The sequence below is a fragment of the Anarhichas minor genome, unplaced genomic scaffold, assembly GCF_050575085.1.
Source record: "Anarhichas minor isolate MPS153535 unplaced genomic scaffold, ASM5057508v1 ptg000062l, whole genome shotgun sequence".
In the NCBI taxonomy this organism is placed as follows: Eukaryota; Metazoa; Chordata; class Actinopteri; order Perciformes; family Anarhichadidae; genus Anarhichas; species Anarhichas minor.
The window spans coordinates 6,604,400-6,624,070 of NW_027466508.1; the positions used below are offsets into that span (position 1 = coordinate 6,604,400).

Genomic DNA, 19,671 nt, shown 5'->3' on the forward strand with positions numbered 1-19,671 from the left:
GGCCGGTTGTTTGGTCACTGTCAATCAAACCTGATCAAGCCCCGCCCACACAGTCCTGATGCAGCAGATCAGCTGAGTTTATGAGTGTCGTTATTAAGGTAATAATTGAACTCCAATTTTCACGAGCTTTAAGACAAACTTGGTTTTAAAGTCAACCTCATGATCTCTAGTGGTCAAAAATCACAGGTTTAAATGAAGGTATCAACGAGCATCCCTCATCACTTTATAGTGAGTTGGTGGTTGAAAGTTTTGGTTACTTCCTCTCCTACATCTAGAAAGAAAATCTACCTTTATACCTTACTAGGTATATATATTCATGCAATCTGATCTTATGTTGTGTACAATTTGGTAGCACAGAATGGTTATACACAGGATAACCACATTGAACTGCAAGATCAAAAGTTAACAAATGTTTAAACTGCTATATGGAGGATTATTGTTCGATTATCACCTGGGGGTGGAGAGGGGACCTGGCTTCCTCCTGCTGTGTACGGTGTTTTCTGGTCCGTTCGCTTTAGAGTTAATGTGTTTATTGAGTGCTATGTCCAGGCAGTTGTAAGTGTAGATCGACGTACGTTTCGACTGTAAAGCTTGTTGTTCTGTGTCAGTAAATGGACGGACTACGCGGTATTCTCATCTTCTCCCTCTGTCTCTCTGCCCGACAGACTTATTACTGCAGAAGCCATTTTAAGCGGCTGTGTGGAGAGAGCACACGCTACAGACGCATGTTATGATCGGTTAAATGTGCACGCGACACTAGATTGTTCATCAGAACACAGATTAGAGGTCAGTGGCGGGACACCATTGAATAATCTTCAGACTGTCCCTCTCTGAAGAGCAAAGGGACGCCCTGAGTAGCATGGGGCAGATGGATGTTAGGATCTGTCACACACACACACACACACACACACACACGGACACACAATAACACTGTACTTTCAAACCTACAAGCACTTCCTCCACAAACCCTACAAACAAAACCACACATACTCACACCAGCATGCAATCATTTTTTTCTTCTGTATCCTTTGCTTGACTCTCTCACACACACACACACACACACACACACACACACACACATGCACATACACACAGATTGAGAGTGTGCTAAACCCTGCTGTTTGCCAAATGGCCTGGTGTCGCGCAGGAAATGTCGAGCCCAGCGGTCTGTGACAGTAAAAGCCTTAGAGAGATGGGTCCTGACCTTAACCTGCAGGGAAATGGACATCACTCAGCAGACACACTCACACTTCGCCTGCATTAACTCTTGACCCACTCACACCAACACATGCACATACTGCTTTTAGGAGTTTGTGTGTGTGTGTGTGTGTGTGTGTGTGTGTGTCCTTCTCAGACACACCTCTGCTTCTTCTTCTTCTTCTGTCTTACAAGCTGTTGTCTGTGCCAGGGGCCCCATTTAGCGGGTGTGTGATAGGTCCGGCCCGGCCCCTCCTTTTTTTCCCCCTCACTGTCAGTGTTATTGGGCAGCTCTGGCGTACAGAGTCCTCCTATTTACAGCTGATGTATTGCACAGAAACAAAAGGGAAGCAAGTTGCCAGGACGCACAACCTCAGGGAAGACGACAAAAACACCCGAGTAGAGATCAAATATTTGGATTCGGAACGTCAGATGAGTATGGGATTTGTGTTTGGAGCCAGGTGCCCTGAGACGAGGCTTCTATTAGCGGCTTGTTATTGGTTCGTGCTGACAGAGTACAAGAACAGGCTTCTTGATTTTTAAAAGTTTTTTTTAAAGTAGTGTGCGTCACCTTGAAAGCTTGGAACCTAAAGACGAATGTATTCAGCTCAGCTTAATGCAGCTCAGCACTGTGTCACGTTGTTCCATTCATGATTCAGAAATACAAAATAAGTATAAGACGGCCGTCCCCATGCTCGCTTATGTCTCATACGTTTATGCAGCAATTTTTGAGTTGATACATTTGATTTGGAACTAAATTTAACCAGTTTTTACCACTCGAGAATTGATAAAAAAAAAAGAAAAAAATATCTAAAATCTTTCCAAAATACCACTTTAAGACGCCAAAACTTTGAGGAACACCACAGAACAAGTCATGCTGTGATTTGGTGTCTAAAACTTGTGTAGACAAACAAAACATTTGTAGATTTCTGCAAGAATAACATTTTTTGGCGATGTCAACTTCAGTTCTCGAAACTGCTCAGAAACCCCTTTATTGTCAATATACCGAGGAAGGCCACATGTCCTCTGAAAGCTCGTGGTCTCTGGTTTTGTGGTTGTAAAGTTTCACGAGGCTGTGATTCGCCTAGAGGACTGACATCATCACAGATGAGTACTGGGCTCATTGGATCCGAACGTCTCAGCTTCTCATTCCCATTCTCATACAACATGTATGCATTTCCAGGACTGTTTAGGAACCCCATCCAAACACACCATTCTCAAATAAGCGAAAAATAAATACCACGTTTACACTGCATGCAAAAAACTGCATCTTTTTTGCCTCAAACTGCATGGGATTAAAATAATGTGGGCACATCTGTAAAGGAGAGACTTGTGGGTAAAACCCTTTTTCATTCGCATATCTTGAGGTGAGAGGTCAAGGGACTCTCTTCCTTCCTGACGAGCTAACATGACGCGGTTGGTACCAATGGATTCATTAGGTCGTGTAGTATCTTCACTGTAGCTTTCAGGCTGACTTGTGTCGACGGGTCTCAGAGGGTTAAACAAGTATGTAATGTACTTTGGTCCTCCTCCATGTATTCAGTTATAAGCATTGTCTTATATTCAGGTCTGTGGCTGACAGGAAGCCAGTGTAGTGACTTTAGAATTGGGGTGATGTGGTCTGACCTTTTGGTCCCTGTAACAACTCGAGCAGCTTCATTTTGAATAAACTGAAGCTTTACGGAGGGCCCTGTCAAAAGACTATTGTAGAAATAAAAGTGTGGATGAGTTTTTGACATGACATGATAAAAAGCTGATTTTTGTTTTTATTTGGCTAATTAGACGAAGATCAGAGTCAACTATAATGCCAATGGGGGCACCTCAGGTCATTGAGGTCTAATTTAATATTTAAGAAGTTTATTTTGGCTTAATTATAAAAAATTTAAAATAGAATGTACAGTTGGCTTGTTCTTACATAATGGATGTATTATTGCATTTTCATTTAAAAGGGTGCCACTGCAACAAGTAATCATTTATTACAAATGCAAGGAAATATATTAAATATTCAATTGAAGCTGTTTATTACAAAATGCAGGTGTTTCTACATAAAGAAGTGAGAATGTATTGCATTTGGCCGTGTCAATATGTTGTGCCTGACTAAATAAAGCTTTCACTACCTTTCTCTTTAGAGTGCCCTTGTTAGTGGCCGTCACTCAAAGCTTGCCCGAGTGCTTCGGTTCCCTTGTTGCCGTGTATAAAAATACAATTAACTTAAAAGATAGGTTTAATTTGTTACTGGCTTGTCTCAGCGTATAGACAGGACAACGAGTGTTCTTCTTGTTTGTTAGCAAGTAGCTAGAGAGAGAGGAGGAGACAGAGAATGCGGGATGGAGGGACGGGGACGAAGAAATGTTTTTCCAAGCTGTGGTGTACTTGCATTGGGAGTGGGAACAGGTTGTGTGTTAAAAACAGCTGTGCTCTTTGTTGTGTTTCTAAAAAGTAAAAAAACTATTTGACTGCGACTTTGCTCTCAGTGTGTGTGCTGCACGTCTAAAGGGAAGCGTCGGGACCGGTTTATAACTGCTCCTCTGGCAGCAAGTACAGCAGTGCAGTCTGTTTATTTGTCGAGCCGCTTTGGAGCATTTGTGTGTGTGCGTGTGTGTGTGTGTGTGTGTGAAGGAGAGAGAACTCATTTGAACCATAATGCCCATCTGTTTCCAAAGTTTATAATTGCGTGTGTACAGGTGTTGTGCGTTTTCCTGTGTGTACATCTGAGTGCATGCGAGTGGTGCTTGGCACAGAGACAACTGTTTCTGTTCCAGGGTCATGTTCAGGCTGCATGTGTCCATTAGAGCTCATTCAGAATAACACACACACACACATACACACACATACACACACACACATACTGGCGGATAAAAGAGTCAATGCAAGTTTTGCCATTTGCCGGGATGTGTTTGGGGCCTTGAAATGACTTGTTAAGGGACGGAAAGTTATGGCTTTATCCGGAATTACAAACGCACAAACACGCACTGACAGACAAACATGGCCCGTGCAACTCGATTTTTATATGGCTGCAGCAGTAGCAATCAGGCCACTTATCTTCCCCAGCCTTTCCCGGCTCTCCTGGGATGATATCAAACAGCGCCGCTCCTGTAGCTCACACCGTCGCTCGCCTTTAATATCAGTTGATTTTATTAGTTTTTTTTTTTTTTTTTTCTTCTTCTGCCGCTTCGCTCGTGAGAATTCTCTGGCGGAGGATAATATTTCTGAGCTGAGTCCGGGGAGCGATGTATCGCTTTCTCAGTTCAGGGCGCCTTTACAATTACACCAGGCAGCAGCATGCAATCCAATTCTTCACTCGGTTCGTCTTCCACCCTCCCTGTCTCCCTCCCTCCGCGTCTGTCTTTCCACCTCCAGCACCGCAGGTTTCTTTTTCCTCCAATGTCGTCGTTTCCCTAAATCAAACTCCCGCCTCATCACCCTCCCTCTCCTCCGATTGTGCTCATCTCATAACTGTGACCGATTCTTGTCAAGGTCTTGTCGTTATCACCACCAGATGACCTTTTGAAAAGATCCGGCTTTAAAAACGTACACAGGAGACATTCTCCTCTCCCACAGCCCCGGATTGAAAATGATTTAGCATTTCTTTCATGTTTTTTTTCTGCCCCCTCCCAACGTTCTTGTGCTAAACCCCTGACACTTTGAAATACCCTCATCAAAATATGAATCTCTGAGCTGCACAGAGAGCAACTTCCCGAGGACGGTACAGAGCCCGGAGTCACTCGTCTGTGCAGGGGCATGAAAAGGGGCATGAAAAGCGTCTCATTCAGTTGAGTTCAGCTCAAGTTTTTTTTCACCAACATTTCATTTAGATGGTTAAGTATTTATTAAGGAGAGAAAATAGATGAGAGTGTTTGTGACCTTCTACCTGTTATCTCTGCTAGACCTTAGCAGCAGCATTAAGCAAACATCTCTTCTCCCCCTCAATTCATAAACACAAATGCACCTACGCTCATCCCAGGTGAACTTTCGTCATTTCCCTCATCTTTTCGTTCCCACATTCTTCAATCCATTCTTATATATATTTGTATTAACTTATTGCATTTATTGAAGCCATGAATAAACCCTCATAACTAACTGTTAAAAGACTTTCTTTCGAAAATAAAGTAAGAAGGAAAGTGAAAGAAAAGAAACACCAGAAATGTTATTCACAAAGTCTACGTTAATCATGGTGAGGCTTTGTCAGATCCCCGATTTCTACCGCAGGTTCAGGTCCCTCTCACCCTGTGGTTGAGTTTTGATTGTATTACTGGCGGAGGTGTTTTGACAGAAAAGTCTGAGATTTGACTCAGAGAAATGCTGTTTTGTGTAGACGATTTACTTCTGACCTGTGAGACACACAAGTGACAGTGAGAGGGAATGAAGACAGGTAGTGACAGGGTAAGTCGAAAAGAGAGGTCGCAAAAAAACAGAGACAGGGAAATAGGGAAGGAAAGGAGGGGACGAAGTAAATAGAGAGAAACAAAGAAAGGAAGGGCTGAAACAACGAAGAAAAGAAGGGAGGACAGGAAGATGGAAGGACAGAAGGTCAAATGGAAAGGTAAGATAATGCTGCATGGAAAGAGAGAGATGGAAGGAAGGAGGAAAGGAAGAAAAAGAAGGTGAGTAATGCAGAATAATGGATAAGTAAGGAAGCAAAAAAGGAAAGACAGAAGGTAGGATCTAAGGACAGAAAATGGGAGGAAGGAAGGAAATAAGAGAAAAACAGGTAAGAGCATAATAACTGAGAAGGAGGGAAGGAAAGGTGAAATAGAAGGTGGGATGGAAAGAAGGAAGAAAGGAAAGAAGAAAACAATGGCAGGATGAAAGGATGGGGAAGAAGGGAAGAAATGAAAGGACAGAAGGAATAAAAGAAAGACAGAAATAATTCAAATGTGGAAATGAAAGACGATTCTCATCTCGTGTCACAACTCAGTGCTTTTAATTTTGGGGGGAAAGTCAAATGAGGCGGAGCTGAAATTCATTTCTGTTCTGCGGGAACTCACAGAAGCGTTCCCTGGCAAATGGCTTTTCACTTTGTCAAATTTAGCGCGGCCGTATCTCTGAGGGGCAGGACCTGCCGGGCCCGCTGCGGACCACCGCCGGTCTGTCCTGCAGCTGGAAATGCTCTGTAGCACTTGTCAACAGCGTGTCTCAATTTGTGCCATCTCAACACTTCCTTTATTTCCTTTTTCCACATTCTTGTCTGTGTGGATTGTGATTTCTTGCTTTTTTTAAATGTATTTTTTATCACCATAACAGATGCCACAATATGCGTTTCCATGTTGTAATCTGCAATGTTTTCCATGTAATTGCAGAGCAGTAATTGAGTCTGTAGCCCTGTCGGAGAAGCTTTTATATTTACTGTCCTGAGCAATACAAACTGCTACTAAAACAGCAAAGCTAACAGCTGTCGAGACGTTGATTTCAGTTGAATTACAGATCTGAGCGTGTGTCTCAACTCTCTCCTCGTGCAGAGATGAAGAGTCAAGGAGTCATTTATTTTAATTTGTTTGTGCCATCCGTCTCTATTTATTAATGCGCCGCTTTCATTAGTCAATCCGCGCGTTTGTTCGCACACACGTAGGTAAACAGTTTAGTGTTTGTTCTTCCTGTCACAGAGAAGTGCCTGAGGTTGATACGCACGTGCACCCACACACAGTGGAAACAGACAGCATTAAAACATATAAGAGCACAGCTCCCTGCCTCCGTCCCTGCATTCTGCAAGTCGTTCTCACCTGCTGTGTAGCTCTGCCACCCATTTGTCTCATTCCCCCCCCCACCCACAAGCATCTACCTTTTCAATCAGTGTCTTAATGTACCACTAATCTGAAAACTCCCTAAAGCTAACTAGGGCCCCGTCTATTAACCATTCAATGCCTCTGCATATACTGCAGACACTTAAGGAGAAAATGAAATGGGTTGGGTTTTATTTTGCTTTCTTGTTGGGAGTTAGCATTTCTAAGTCAGCTTTAGCATTAATAGGAGGTCAACTGAGGGAGCTGAGTGTATGGTCAAAATGACAAGCTGTGGTTATATTTCATCTAGAGTAAATGACATTATAGCGGTCAGGTCTATAAGATATCAGAGCATATACTAAAGTCTTGCTGTATTACGGGAGTGAGGATTCAACGATTTGAAGGATGAGGCTTTGGCTTCACAAACGGCTACTCGCAGTATGTTTAATTCATTATTTACTTTGGTTTTTCATTGTTGTTTTTTGCGATGTTAAAAAGATCAAATATCATCAGCTTTATCATCTAAGAATAAAACATTTTTCAGACTGGTCCAGACGAGCCTGGCTCAGCATAGCGCAGTGACTGCAGGAGTGCTGAGTGTTTGTTTTCCAGGTGCAGACAAATGTCCTTTTGCTGCTGCAGCCCTTGGTGTTGGCTGCACAAATATTTCCTTCAATGCCTTTTTGGCAAAGACATATGCAAGTAGTTGAGTTGTGATTAAGCCCCTATCTGCATTAAGTCCTTTGATGCTCTTGATAAAAATGACTTCAAGATAAACGTGACTTGGTCGGTCCAGACCAAACTGTGCACGATGCTCCATATTGGACCAGAAGGGAACCAGTGAACCTTTTTTAAATTCTGTCTTGCTGAGTCTCTTTTGTTTTCATTTCCATGCTTGAAGCTCTTGGCCTGACGCTTGTTTGTAATGATCGTCCAGCCACCTGCCAATTCCTGCTATATAAGCACATCCTTCCCCGAGGGTCTGAACTGCATCTGTTTCTTCAAACACTCCCCCCACAAAGGTTCTCAAGTTAATAATTAATACTTCCTTTGTTTTAGCTTTGTTCTGCTTAATTCATGAATAAATGAATCTTATTTCCATAGCAAGTCAGCAGAGAAACGTGAAGGCAGAAGTCAGCAGGATTCAGTGATTTAAGGAATGATTTGTGCAGTGGACGGGCTGGTCGCCTGCACTGATGATATGATCCTTTTTCTACTTCACCCCTCAACCTCGGGCTAACAGCACAAGTTCTGCTTGCAGGTCTCTGCTCTCTGCCCATGCCCTTTTGTGTACACTGTTTGGATATTCAATATTCCGGCCTGGTGTGCTGGATTTCCCGCTGGCACACGCATCTTTAATATTCTGTGTAGTGCATTTGCAAGAAGTGCTCAGAAGAGCGCTCAAAACTGGAAGCTAAAACATATTTATGCACTATGACTCAGGGTCCTACTGATCCATAAAACAAGTCTCAAAAATACAAAACCTCAACTTGTTAAAATCATTAGGAATTTATATGCTCACGCCTGCATTAAACATTTTTGTTTGGGCACTTCAGGGCAGTGAAACAAAAGCTGAAAACACAAGACTATCACCACCTTATAAGTTGATATATTGAGGTTGTTAGCAAAACGTGGCTTTTTCACGCATCCAGCAGTTAAAGAGCAGCTTTAGGATTCATTCTGAGTCGTGTTTGCATCCAACACATAAACTCAAATCCGATGTTCACTTGTTCTTTTTGTTTTTTAAGCTCTTTTTTTCTCACTAACCCCTGGGCTAATTATCTGTCTCTTTAGCTGCTAAACGCTGCTTTATGTTTACTATAGCTAATCAATAACTTTGTCAGTCAGCTGGCAAGTAGCGTATACTTTTGCATCTTTTGTTTTGCATCTCAAACCCGTGCTGATAAGATTGTTGAGAGTCAACAGCTTATCTTATCAGCTAGCCTGGCTTTGCGCAGATGTAACAAAATCTGCCTTAAGCTCACTAATTAACATCTCATATCTCATTTGTTTAAACCGTAACGAAGCATAAACACAATTTCATGGTTTTATGCAGAAAGAATCTCAAGTTTATGCTGAGCTAACAGTGGTATACCTCTTTTCTTTTAACTCTCTACAAGAAAGCGAAGACGTTCCCAAATTCTTGAACTATTGCTTTAACATAAAGCAAGAGATTTATTTTTTTTCATTTTATTTTGTTATGTGGTGCAGCCTACATTGAGTTTGATTTCGATTAAATTAAATTGAAATGAATTGGAAGGCTTTTAGTTTTCATAGCTGTCAAATTCTCCGTCTTTGAATGGAGAATCTTTAAGGGCAAAAGTATGCAAAAATACAAAAACTCCACCTTGGGGTTCGTTTTCTAAGCTTCGATGTCAAAGGTTGGTTTCATGGATCTTATGTTCAGTATTTTTACATGTTCTGGTTGGCCATGTCACAGTAAATTTAGCTCCTCAGTCAGATCAATGATATGCTGCCCCCCCCCCCCCCCTAAACCCGCCTTGGTCTTCTTCTACTGCTAATCCCTCAGGAGAAGCTGCTTGAACTATAGTGTTCGAAGGTTAGCGTGTAGGTTTAATGTGTAGGCGGAGACAGCATAGTAAGAGCCAGATTTTGTGAGATTTTATGCCCATGTACATGTGCTCCAAGAGCAATGTAGTATATAGTAAGGCAGGGTCATAACAACATGTCTGTTTCCATCAAATCTGCGTCACTGTTTGGACGTCATCCTCCTCAACAGTTCATTTCATTTTGTACTATGTTAATGCTTGCAGTAGTTTAAGTTTCAGAACTTTGATTACCTGTGTTCAGTTGCTACTCACTTCCTCCAACAGTGTTTTATTTTTTCTCTCTTTTCATTAATTAGTCTGAAATTCAATTCCAGGGAGTGCTACAGAGCCCTTTAAACTGCTCGATTTGGCCTGAGGTGTGCTGACATCAGACCGGTGTCATCGGGCGCACCCAGGGTCCGATGTGATTTGGTAACTACCTTTTAGCCGTCTGATGCCCAGCCCCTGTGGTGAAACGACACATCTGTCATTTCCTGACTTTCGCAACGTTTCGGTCACACTGCGTTGATGTGTTCAGGGTGCCTCTGGAAAGATAGTTAAAAGAAACATTTCATCTCGTTTTCCTCTCTGCGGTTGCACTGTCGAGGAGAGGACAGGAGTGAGAGGGAGCACATTTCTCCCCCGTCTCCGTTATGCATTTCCATATTTTCTCCTTCGCCAAATGAGTCCTTTGTCTGCTCTGAGACCAGCGCTAATGAGGGAGTTGCATTGCAGCATTTTAGAAGCCACTGCTCCCCCATTCATCAGGAGAGATTTGTGTTGAGCCGTGTGTTTTTTTCCACTCAGCCACCCTCTTCTCTCTCTGCTCTCTCTCTACTTTCTTATTGATGATAACGAGGTTGTTGGCTAAAACCGGCTCTTATCGACCAAACAAAATGGCTCCCAGATTTACGTGTGTGTGTGTGTGTGTGTGTGTGTGTGTGTGTGTGTGTGTGTGTGTGTGTGTGTGTGTGTGTGTGTGTGTGTGTGTATGTGTGTGAGTGAGAGAGTGTGTTGTTTTTTGGCTTTGTGTTCTGTCACTGACTACGAATCTGAGTATCTGTGCATGCCGGTGTCAGTGCCTTCAAGTGCAAGTGTGTTATGTGTGTATGTACGTATCAGTGTTTTGTGTGTGTGTGTGTGTTCATCCCAACAATGAGAACGTGATGAAAGGCCGCTGCTCCTGTGAGTCACAAGCTGCTGCCTGCTTCCTAAATGACCCTGAATAGGCTGTCACTCAGCTCAATGAGGATGATAGGCTCTGCTTACACTTAATTTACACACACACACACACATATAGATATAAATTACATATATAAATGGTACATCTACGAATAAAGCACGGGAAGATGAAAGGCACCAAGGGATGCGCACAGAGAGACATTTACATGTTCATAAATAAAACAATACAAACAACTCTTGGAAAGGAAAAAGGCAAAAATGAAAAGCGAAAGAAAGAAATGCAGACTTGTTAACACACATAAACCTATCCTATCCTGACCTATGAATACAAGTAGTAGTGAAAAGAATAAATAAAAGTGTATTTCTTTGCTGAAGATAATACTGATCAGGTGCAGATATTTTCCCTTTTCTCTGTTCCAAAAACCCAAACCCAAATTTAAAAAAATCATGTGGTGTCTTTCCAACACATTTGCTTCTTTTGCATGGGATTTATTCCGTGTGATGTATTCAGGTGCTGCACTACAAGACAAACAACTGTGATGTCTCTTGTCTGTGTTTTCCCTGATTGTCCACAAGCCCAAACGGTCTGAGATCACTGCAGAGAGCACCTCGTAAAATGACTGCTTGTTCCCACTTTTCTCCCTCTCTTCTCTGTATTTTCTCTCTGTCTTTCATGTTGTTTCACATCCTGCATTCTCACTGCAGGCAACATGACTGATGTGTTGCTCCATTCTGGCAAATAGTGACTGTATGCTGTTGTAGCACTATAAAGTGCTGCTTTGACAGGCTCCCTCTGAGGCCACAGTTATGAAAGCAATGAAAAGCCATGTGTTTCTATTGCTTTAGGTCTGTCTTCCCTGATGTTTCCTCATTTTGAGGAGACTTGGCTTACTAGAAAGCATTATTTAGCACAGTAGCACAATAATGTTTTTCTTTATCTTGCTCTTTTATGTTAGTCATTGTGCAGTTGTATAGCTACATACATTTTATTGCCCAACCATGTTGTTACAATGTTAAGAAAGCGTTAATACGTCAGTAAGTGTCCAAATATACGAACATAATGTAGCGTAGATGACGAACGCTACAATGCGATACCGTCATCAAATTCCATGAAAATACCGGAACAGCAATGCATCAGTCCATGTGTCAATACTTTCCATTCACGACCTTGTCTGTGGCAATCAAACCCCAAGCCCAACTATTCCTAAAAAGTCTTTAAAAAGTCAGGTCACAAATAGATTTCGGAGAAAGTCTAAACAATTTCCGAAAAACAGCTGGGCACTGTAGTTTTTAGCAAACATTACTCAAATAAGAGTAAACACTGTGATTGTCGGGGACTATTTTTAGCTGCGGATCCATTCCAGGCCGAACTGGCCGGTGGTCGTAGAGTGGTTACTGTGTGGTCCTCGGCTGTGGCGTTGGTTACTTTGGTGAAAATGTCAGACTGGTCCAATCTAATACTTTCAATATTGAGGGGGGGATACGAGCGGCTCCTCGGAATTTGGACTGATTACCGTTTTTCTTTGGGTTTTTGTTGGAATCTGATTGGCTCAGTCATTGTGAACCTGACAAACTGTAACTAGTGACAGCTCACCTGGCCGGTCTTGTTTTGTTCAGTGCAGCGTTGACTTGCTAATACAAACCGAGGAGGCAGGTGGCAGCAAGACATCCTAAAGTGTCTTGAAGGTCTTCAGATGCTTTTTACACCACAAACTATTAGTGTTTAAACTACTGCCAAAAAAAAAAAGGGTTTGGCTCGCGGGCTCCAGGCGCTTGCATGAAAGACCTCTCCATCTCAAAGTCCCAGGGCTGAATTAAATTTTTTCTTGGCCATGGCACACATTCTTTAATTTTAAATTCATGTAATCGTGAACTGGGAAATTTGAATTTCTGAGAGAGACACAAAACCTCGACCAAAATGTTGCTTGGGCAGTGTGTAAATCTGATGATGGCTCATTATTTCATTATTGATTATTCTTTTAATCGTTTAGTCTGTAGCAGGCCAACATCAATTGCCAAATGCCCATCACAATTACCCTCGGCCCAGTGACCGATTCACATTTGTGAGTAGTAGTCATAGTCACTTCTCCCGAGGGTAAGAAGCATCAGGATAATGTGAAAATTACAAAAGCAGGAAATCCTCACATTAGCTGCAAGCAGCAAATATGCAGGTTTAAGATTATCTTGAAAATATTCTTCAAATAGTTTTGAATAAAAAGAATCAGAAATGTCATGCTTCTCTACCTCTTTTTGTCTGTATTCTGCTTCTCCATTTCATGGAATGGGCTTCAAAGTGGAGAGAACTTCAGTCTACCAGCCTCGTGTTTCTCTCCATCTCTGCACTTTTTTCCCCTTCTGCAGCTTTCCCGTCCTCCTTAATTCCCAGCTGAGCGCTCCCACGTCCCTCATCAACTTTTTCTGAGTTTTACTTTTATTTGACTTGTGTGAGAGAGGAGGTAGCTATAACACAGGCTATTGTCATTTAATAAGAGACTGAGTTTAATTTTGATTTTAACGTCCTCTCTCTCTCTCTCTCTCTCTCTCTCTCTCTCTCTCTCTCTCTCTCTCTCTCTCACACATACACTAACAAATCAATTCTTTTCCAGGTTGCTTCATTGGCTATAAGGCGTGTGATGTACAGCATTGCCAAAGCAAATTAATCGATTTAATTCATTATTAAAGCAAGAATGTGAACACATAAAGCATTCAACCTGGTAAACAAATTCCTAGGATTAAGAAATAACTTGGATCTAAACACTTGTAATCCATCTGTACAGATTCAAGCAGAAATGTTCTCAAGAAAGAAAACCCACATTCTAATGTAAAATAACCGGTGATGCGACACGTAGCAGAGATGTGGTCCACATGTTAACCTCTGTGTCCTCTGTCTCTTCCACAGGGTCCCATAGAGAACGATGTGGTGATTCACGTGGCCCTGATAGCAGAGAGCCAGAGGTAATGTGTGTGTGTATGTGTGTGTGTGTGTGTGTGTGTGTGTGTGTGTGTATAAGTCTCTTAACATGTTGAAGGCCAGATCTATCAGTGCTGTAATTGTGGTGAGCTCATAAACCTGGAGCCCAGCCTGACCTCTGCCATCGTCTATCACTCTTCTCGTTGTGCGTGTGTGCGTGTGTGCACGCTTGGTTCCACGTGTACGAGCGTGGGTGTGCGTGTGTCAAACAAGGTCAAATGACTCTGTGAAGCTTGTTAACCTGTAGCTTCAATTACAGCGGCTGGAAAATTGCCATTAGGAGGACTCGTGAATCATCTTTCTCACTGCAGTCCACTTATGCGGTCCATTTATGCTCTCCAATATACAGTGTGGTGGTTCAATAACATAAGTTCTTAATGGATAAAGATTTACAATCGACCCGATTTATGTTCACAAGAACAAAAGACCAATAGATTTATTAACCGTCTATTGTCACAGCCAGAGTTCAAGGACTGACTCATGAAGCTCCAGATTTCCAAAGGGAGAATCTTTCTGTTCTATCTAGATAGATAGATTCAAAGGTCAAGAGCAGCTGTAGAACAGCAAAGAAGATTCAGAAGGGGATGGATAATTAATTCCAGCTCTGTGTGTGTGTGTGTGTGTGTGTGTGTGTGTGTGTGTGTGTGTGTGTGTGTGTGTGTGTGTGTGTGTGTGTGTGTGTGTGTGTGTGTGCGTGTGTGTGTGTAATTTGGTACTGGAATAAAGGCAGGGAAAACTCCAACAACTACATGTAAAATGCCTAAAATTATAAATAGTGATTTTATGTCTGTGTGTTTGTGTAGGCTTCAGGTGTTTTTGAACACCTATGGCATTCAGACCCAGACGCCCCAGCAGGTGGAGCCCATCCAGATCTGGCCTCAGAAGGAACTGGTCAAGGTAACGCATGTTGGTCACACATTAGTCACCAGGTTTACAAGCCGTATAAAGGCTCCCATCCTGCTGTGTCTAGTTAACGTCCCTGTGAAATGGAAGTTAGAGTGTCTTGTGATGTATTTCACAGTGAAATGGAATATTTGAGCGGTGTACAGTTACAAGACGTAGCGTAGTGTGATAGACACACCTTCCTTGAGGCCAAAAGTTCCAGATTGATTGATGGAAGGATATCATGATATTATTGGTTGAATTTGGTTTGGTGCTCTTTTGTTTTACAGGAAGATGATCAGATTTTGATGTAAAAATATGAAGAAATGGATTTGGTTCCTAGTCATTCCTGTTCACAGTGAACGATTCTATGGAAATCTGAGGGGAGGAAACTGTGAAAGAATAATGACGCCGCTCCACCGCCACCACAACCACACAAATCAATCTTACAGCCAGCCAGATTACATTTCAGCATTTAGCTCTCAATATCGCAGCAGAACTTGGCTCCGTCAGTCCATCTGCTTGTCAGTCCAAGATTTCCTGCTCTTCAGATTTTCCCTCTTGATTCTCCCGTCAACAACAGCAAGGCTGCGGTTTGGTTGAAGTGATTGATCAGTCGAACAGTGGTCGTTTCATGTTGATTGATCAGCATAATGGCGGAACCGTCACTGTGTCACTCTAGAAAAAGTGGGGACGCATGGAGCTGAGCGGTTTGCATATTTCTTCTCAGAAGGCTGCGACGGGCAGCGCTGTAAGAGATTAACGGTTCAATCACTTCCATTGTTACCTTAACAATTCTTTCATTTGTAAACCCGGCGGTCAAAACAAGCAGAGAGAGTTGCTGAGGGGCTTCTGAAGAGAATATAATTATTTTTTCGATCTTTAAAAACACATGATTGAATGAGCCTAATAGCCGTCATTATTGTGATACTTAATCAACCTATGAAAGAAAAACAACCACAAATCGATAATTTCTTCAACAAATACTTCCTACCATATTTATTTTTTTATCCCCTTGATGCATATAAGTCATTTAAGCTTTTGTCTTTTCTCCGATTCACTTTGTGGCTTTCTTACGTAAACTACAAACATCATGGTCGCGTTGAGTTATAGTCTACTGCAGTCAAATGTTTGAGACGATTACTGTTTATGAGGAATGAAACAAGAAGTACATTTATTTTCAGCAGTAACAACAGCAGCCCAGTTACGTCATGAAACTGAAATTCACTATCTGAAACCTATCTGAATCACAATCCCATATGACACTTTCATTATAAGTCAGCGTTCTTAACAAAAGAGATGGGATTCAATAGAATTTAATCAAAACTGAATCCAGCAGCGAGTCTGCTCGTCAAATCTAAATCCTTTGGAAATCCCTTATCGTATTTATTCAACTTTCAAGGCCTTTACACCTCAAGGGTGGGATGAATATATACGACACAAAAATACCCAAACACAAGCTCGCCAATATTATATTTGCTTTCATTGTGAAAGGTAAGAACGGAAGGAGTGGATCTGGTACGTGCTTCCTTTGTCACGGTTTGAAGAGGTAGCAAACTCAAAGATCGTCAATGCGGAAGTGCCTTAAACTTGCATTCTTTGGTTCCTCTGGTTGCAAAAAGGAGTCCTATTGTTGAGAGGTCTATGAGAAAATGACCCCACTAGTCCCTAGATTTGTTACCTCAACCGCTAGTTTCAAGTCTTTTTACAATACAGCATGATGTTCATTTAGTCAATTATAGTCACATTTTGAGCAAAATAGACGCGGTATGCTTTAGGTCGGGGCTACCTTGTGATTGGCAGGTCGTTACTGCACCGTTTTCCGGTCTGGGAGTTTTCCCTGCTTTCTTCTTACAACTACAACCCTTTCACAGTGTGTTTTCAGTTCATGAAAGGTAATCATAACATTTTAGTTACTCCCTCCTTCTGGTTGCAAAATGCCAAGATGGCAACATTCAAAAAACCAAGATGGCGTCGGCCACAATGCCTAACTCAAGGCTTCAAAACAGCAGTTGACGTCACAGAGACTAAATCCCCTTCTTATATACAGTCTATGGTTACGTGTCTCCACCCGGCAAGGAAGCTTTAGGAAGTTAGGTGGTAAATACAGTTCAGTATGTGTGAAAAGATACAAACTACTGTTTATTCACAAAGAAGTAAGCTTTAACTATTATTGAACATTATATGAGCTCAGCGTTAGCTGCTATTTCTATCCTGTCCACTCTGCTTCGTTCATCTACAGCAGATCACACCATTTGCACTGTCATATCTGTGACACCACCCACTACCTCGCCTCCAACTTCTGTTGCACTCCCATCGCATCTGTCACTCAAACCCTCGTCTCTCCTCCTGATACTGTCTCTCATCTGCATGTGTGCTGTTTGAAGCCTACTAGTATCTCCCCATCTTCTGTCTCTCCTCTGTCATACCTGTCACTCTAACCCTGGTCCCCTGCCTCACCTCTGTCCCTCATCTGTCATGTCTGTTATGTAGCGTCTATTCTCCACGTTAAGGTCTCTAAACAAACAATTCCTGCTTTTCTTGTCCTCTCCCCGGGCTCCGTTCTTTCCTCCAGGCCTTTCTATCTTCTACCCTCTCCTGTTATATCCGTCCCATCCGCTTCCCTAACCCCACTCTCCCCTCTAGGCCCTACATCCTGTCCCGCCCCAATTATGTCCGTTACACCAAACAACGGTCCCCTCCAGGTCTATCATCTGCCTTTGAACTGTCATACCTGTTACTTTTTCCTCCTCTGCCTCTTTCTGCTGCGTGGTGCTCAGCCTCTCCGATGGATATGCAATTGTAAGTCAGAGTGGGCACTGTGCTGAATATTAAATCCCAAGCCCAGACAGACGCTTCTTCCTCGACAGGATCTGTTTATCTCGGAGTCACCACCGTCTCCAGTGCTGCGGGTCCGCCTTTGCTCACCTCACCTCGTCCCTTGCAGCCGTTTCATTGTGTTGACAACAGCTGCCTGACGATGGGAAAGTGGCAATTACATTTTGCAATGTGTTATTCCCACACGTACAACCTGAAGCGTATCCCTTTGCAAATCACTGCTTTGCCCAAAAATAGCCTTTCCATTTAGCTGTTTCTCTCCTGGTTTCATATCTGTTAGTCAGTGTGGATATCTTGGTGGACGACATTTTGTTTGTTTGTTTGTTGGAGGCTCTCACACATGTTGCAGTTCCAAGCAACAGCTGGAGTCATGTCAATAAAGCCCTAAAGAGACACTCTGAACAAAGAATTTAAAGGGAAAGTATGGTATTTTTCCACCTGGGTCTCATTCTTATATTTTTGTCATTTAGACTTTTGATCATAATAACAACAACTCAGAGATTAGGAAAATGTGAGGCAGTACAAGATTACAACAGCTCAAACAGTACAAAGTACAGAAAGCAGTCCCATCATCACGGTTCAGACTTCAGACTCCCTCTATTGTACACAGTGGCAGTTGATGAAAACTGCAGTGTTTAACTTTTTTTTTTACGTTTTGCAATTGGAAACTTAGAGACTCCAACCATCTTCTCACATTTGTGACTACCTCTGCAGCATGTAGCTTATTAGTAAAGCTGTACATTGCCCCTATGGCTGTCGTTCTTGCATTTCCCAAATACGTCCAGCAGACGCGTTGACCGTCATAAATCATAAATGGGTAGTAGTATCGGAAGAAGGCCCATCTTGACAAATACCAGAAGAGTTATTGGTCGCTGTAATGATTCCTCCTCTCCATACTGGCTGTGAAGAGACCCCTTCTTCATGTGAAAACTACAGCTCGGCAAGGAAATGCTATCTGAAGGAATTTTGAACTGAAAAAATGGTAACTTTGGGAGACACCCGTTTTGATTTGACTTATAGCGACTGTAGAAGCCATTAGCTTCGCCCGAAGTTTAGATTCTGGATTTTGAACCCCATTGCTTACAAAGAAGTCACTCTAGTAAGAGATTGCTTCACAGCAAGAACAGTTACAGTGACCAACAACGCTTTCAATGTACATATGAGGATGGGACAACTGAAAGAGAAACATGAAAAACTACATCCCCGTCCATTGAAGACATTTTATGGGGCAGTCTGTGATTCAAGAAACCCTTTCAGAACCAGAAGGTTTAATCCCAGATTCAATAGGGCACACACTGTGTCACTTTAAGCCATGTGGCAAGCTGCTGAACCCCCTACCTGTACGCTAAGTCCCTCTGGATGACAGCACCTGCTGTAAAAGTAAATCTGTTTTGCACATTCTGTGACACCAACGGTTACATTTACACTATTCGGGGCACCAACGCAGCAGCGATAAACGTGCAGGAACCTGTTCCTGTCTGAGTATTGTCCCTACGGTGAATTTAAAGTTTGGCAGCATTTGGCAGTAAATAGTTGCACATTCTCACACATGTTGGCCACTGCAGAAGTGTAAAATACAGCTTTTAGATGCAGCCTTTCATTATCCCTCCCACCTGTCAGGCTTTCTGTTTGTGCCGCGGTCAGTGGAAATCTCAGGGAATGAAAGGATGCTTTGAAAGGCTTCCTGCGTGTTGTTTTTCTTCATTGGTATTCTGCACACAGGAAGTGTTGGGTGCAGAGGTTCCTCCAACCTCCTGTGGCTTTTCTCCTCCAGGTCTCATTCTTGCCTGTTAGGGCAGTGATTTGCAATGCCACTTAATCCGCAATTAACATTTCTCTTTCTTTTATACAAACATCGCACTTTTGCCTCTTTTAGTGTAATTTCTTGTAATTGGCACAATTCTTGCTTCCTCGTGTCGTTGTTCAGCTCAGCCTGGTGAGGAAGTGCACTGGAGTGGCAGAGCACCACCTTTTGGCTGACGTCGCGAATTGCAGCCGGTTTGAGACGGAACAATGCGGCATTGAGGGCTTGATAGGCAAATTCCCTGCAGTGCCACTTCAGTGTGTGGGTGTACTGATGCTGTGATAGCACAGATTGGGAGGCATTTCAATTTAGAATTCATAGGCTGTCACAACGGGAATAAGTACTCTGGTTTCACATTCAGCCAGACACATCAGAAATGTGATTCACTCACGTACACAACCTCGGCTCACACACACACACACACACACACACACACACACATAATCGGTAACTTGTGGTGAGTGTGTCACACCACTGCGCTCCGAGGAATCAATGTCCATCCTCTCTCTATTTGCGTCTTTGAATGAG

At 42.5% G+C, this 19,671-nt stretch overlaps 1 protein-coding gene across 4 annotated transcripts in view; it reads left to right on the top strand.

Moving 5' to 3' along the window:
- The window catches only part of phkb (phosphorylase kinase, beta), an 87,461-nt gene that overhangs the window by 50,082 nt on the left and 17,708 nt on the right, over positions 1-19,671 (top strand). For all 4 annotated transcript variants that reach the window (XM_076078030.1, XM_076078033.1, XM_076078032.1 and 1 more), the window contains 2 exons: positions 13,548-13,603; positions 14,423-14,516. In XM_076078030.1, coding sequence (XP_075934145.1) covers positions 13,548-13,603; positions 14,423-14,516 — 150 coding nt within the window. The remainder of the gene's footprint in view (positions 1-13,547; positions 13,604-14,422; positions 14,517-19,671) is intronic.